The sequence below is a fragment of the Mus pahari genome, chromosome 7 (assembly GCF_900095145.1).
Source record: "Mus pahari chromosome 7, PAHARI_EIJ_v1.1, whole genome shotgun sequence".
NCBI classification, from domain to species: Eukaryota; Metazoa; Chordata; class Mammalia; order Rodentia; family Muridae; genus Mus; species Mus pahari.
Window position 1 is genome coordinate 105,071,963 of NC_034596.1, and position 3,194 is coordinate 105,075,156.

Here is a 3,194-nt window from a genome sequence, read left to right on the forward strand (position 1 = left end):
CTGGGGAGGGGGAGGGGGCTAGCAGGGCGGCTAACTCCTCGCTGTTGCCTCGAGAGATGGATCATGGGGCGTAAAGCGATCGCAAACCTCAAACCACGTACAGTGGGCGATACGCGTCAACCCAACCTGGCCAACGGAAGCGCAGAACCTTCCCCCCCCTTCCCGCGATCCCGCCCCCGTGGCCTGACGGACGCGCACAGAGACCTACCATGCCCCTGCTTGCCGCCCGGATCCCGTGAGAGCCAATGGAAGCTCGCAGAGGCGGAGCTTGCGAGCGACGGGTTAGGCTGTGCGCGACCCTCCCCCCCCCAGGCTCCGCCCCTCCCCCCCGCCCGCGGCTCCCGGAGTAGTTAGAGCCAGCGAAGTGCGGGCGGCGATGAGAGCCAAAGTTGCGCTCCGTTCGGCGTCCGGGGCTTGAGGCGGCTCGCTGCTCCGCCGGTCTGGGCCTCCTCTAGCCCCAACTCGCGCCAGCGGATCCCGCGCGCTCGCCCGCCCGGCCCGGCGCCCACCTGCGCCCCCTGCCCGCGGCCCGCCGCCCGCGCCTCGCAAGCCGGGGTCCCCGTCACTTTGGCCCGGCCCCGGGCCCCGCCGATGCCGGCCATGGTGGAGAAGGGCCCCGAGGTCTCAGGGAAGCGGCGAGGGAGGAACACGGCGGCCTCCGCAGCCTCGGCCGCCGCCTCGGCCGCCGCCTCAGCCGCCGCCTCGGCCGGCACCGCCTCTGCCTCGGCCACCGCCGCCGCCTCGGCCGCCGCCGCCCCCAATAATGGCCAGAATAAAAGTTTGGCGGCGGCGGCTCCCAACGGGAACAGCGGCAGCAACTCCTGGGAGGAAGGCAGCTCGGGCTCGTCCAGCGACGAGGAGCACGGTAGGTGGCAGCCGCCCCCGCGCCCGGCCCGTGTCCGCGCCCGCACTGACCGCCGTGCTCTGCTTCCCCGCAGGTGGCGGTGGCATGCGGGTGGGACCCCAGTACCAAGCGGCGGTGCCCGACTTCGATCCCGGTGAGTAGCGAGCGACGGGAGCCCGGGAGACAACTTTGTTTTTGTGCGTGTTGGCCTTCGGTCCGCGGGGGCACACGGGGCGCGAGGGCAGGCGGCGCGGCACGCTCGCACACGAGTGTGCTGCAGATTCGGGTGCGGGGAGGCCGCGGGCCCCGGTGGGGACAGCACTGGGCCCGCAGCGTTCCCCGGCTCAGAGGAAGCCACACCTGGCCGGGGTGGAGTGGGATGTCTCTGCCTCCAGGTGTGGTGTACCGGAGCTAGGACGGGATCCCGGGTGGCAGTGCTGGAGAGTTGGCGTCCTGGGGCGTTCGGACCCAGGGCTCCGCAGAGACTTCTTACTCCAAACTGTCTCCTAGCGTTACCCTGCCAACCCTGCGCTCTTACTGCCTCTTGACTCTCATCCCGTCCTATCCCGTCCGGTCCCATCCTGTCCCATCCCATCCCATCCCGAGGGCCGGTGGAGTTAGGATCTTCCCGTCCCCCCACCCCAGTTGTGCTTTTCAGAGAGCATCTGTCTAGATAAGAGAGCCCGACTTGTGGCTGTTATTTTAAGATCTGTTTGTAAATGTGTGTTTCCTTTATTTCTTTTTTCTTTTGGGGGGGATGGGGTGGGAGGAAGAGGTTGTGAAAGAATAGAACCATCAAAAGGTTTAGCTAACCGGCCATTTCCATCTACTAGAAATTCTTGTCCCTAAGAAGGGACATTTTTACTTGTCTTCCTGGTGATCTGTGTGGAAGCAAATTTAAAGTGGTACGGGGGTGAGGGGGGGGGGATCCTATCAGACAAAGGAATTCGCCAGATTTTAATGCCTATGATTCTGTCCCATCTCTGTATGAGACTGTCTTTCAAGGTGATGGTTACAGGAAATGTTTGAAAGGCCGTGCGTTTTGTTTCAGAAATAAAATTCAAAAGACAATTTTGTACAGCTAGAGTGAACCGTCCTGGTTGGAGGGCTTTAGAACAGGAGGTTTTTCTAAGTAGGTTATACCACTAGTTTGAAAAGATAAATGCTTTTCCTTGGAAACAAGACTGCAGAAAATTGCAAGGATCTGGTCCTTGAAAAAGGAGATTGCTTTTAAGTTGTTATTAAGGTACTGAACTCTATGTTTAGGTAAAAGTGAAAGCACAGAAGAGAGGGATTCAGGGGGAGTGTTTGGTCACCCCAAGAATAAATGATTTGCAAGTGCATGACTCCAGTCCCTCACAGTTTTGTATAACTCTCTGCTTCGTAACTCCTGTTATCGTTTTAGATAGTTTCCCCTTTCCTCACATCTTTTTCTGGGAGTCACTTTTCATTTTTTTCATGTCTGAGCAGGGCTTCATCCCTAGGTTGGCCACCAGGGGAAGCACACTGCTTTCCGGTTACAGTTGACCCTATCCTCCTTTTGTAGGTCAAGTCTGACTGCAGTGATACATAGTGAACATGAAGCTTGCCACAAAGTTTCTTTCACGAGTTACTCTTAAAAACTGAGTTGAGCAGTCAGACCTTCCAGAAACTTGAGTTATTTTTGTTACATATTTTGAAAGTTTATGTAAATGTTTGATGGGACCTAGGAAAAGGGCATATTTAATGGTCATAGGATTTAGATCTCTTAGTCTCTGCATTGTCACTGAGGTGCCTGGTGCCTTTAGAGTTAGACTCTTCTTTGAAACATCAGTTGTCATGGGATAAGTTTTGAACTCTTGGGACATTTTTGTTTTTTGTGACATAGGGTCTCTCCATAATGCAGGCTGTCTTAATAATTTGTTATGTGGCCCAAATTGGACTTAAATTTGCTATCATCCTGCTTCAGTGTCTTTAGACTTATTTTGGTTGTTAATATTTTTTAGGTCTTATACATATTGTATATCTCAGGATGTGATAGTTAACTTTATTTTTTTGTCATGCTGGGATTGAACCCAGGTCCTTACACATGCTAGAGAAGTACCCTACCACTGAGCTGTGTTCTCGGTGTGTCTTTGGACTTTTGATAGGATATATATTTGTTAGAGTTCTAGAAAGTAAAACACTGTAAATGTTCTCATGCATAGATTTATTGTCAATTGATCATGTTAATATTTCAAAACTTCCTATTTTGTGTTTGTTTTAGTCTGGAGAGTAATTTAACTGCTATGACATTCTTTAAAACTCGGCCTTGTCAGTCTGAGTACTGGGATACATTTGTTTACTGTTTTTGAGTGAATTTTTTTTTTTT

The 3,194-nt window shown here is 53.7% G+C and overlaps 1 protein-coding gene across 2 annotated transcripts in view; it reads left to right on the top strand.

Moving 5' to 3' along the window:
* Window positions 1–345: 345 nt before the first annotated feature.
* Window positions 346–3,194, top strand: part of Rcor1 (REST corepressor 1) — a 71,951-nt gene continuing 69,102 nt past the window's right edge. For both annotated transcript variants that reach the window (XR_003844214.1, XM_021202002.1), the window contains exons 1-2: window positions 346–865; window positions 939–998. Coding sequence is in view for 1 of the 2 variants with exons in the window: in XM_021202002.1 (XP_021057661.1) it covers window positions 592–865; window positions 939–998 (334 nt within the window). In the remaining variant the exon portion in view is untranslated. The remainder of the gene's footprint in view (window positions 866–938; window positions 999–3,194) is intronic.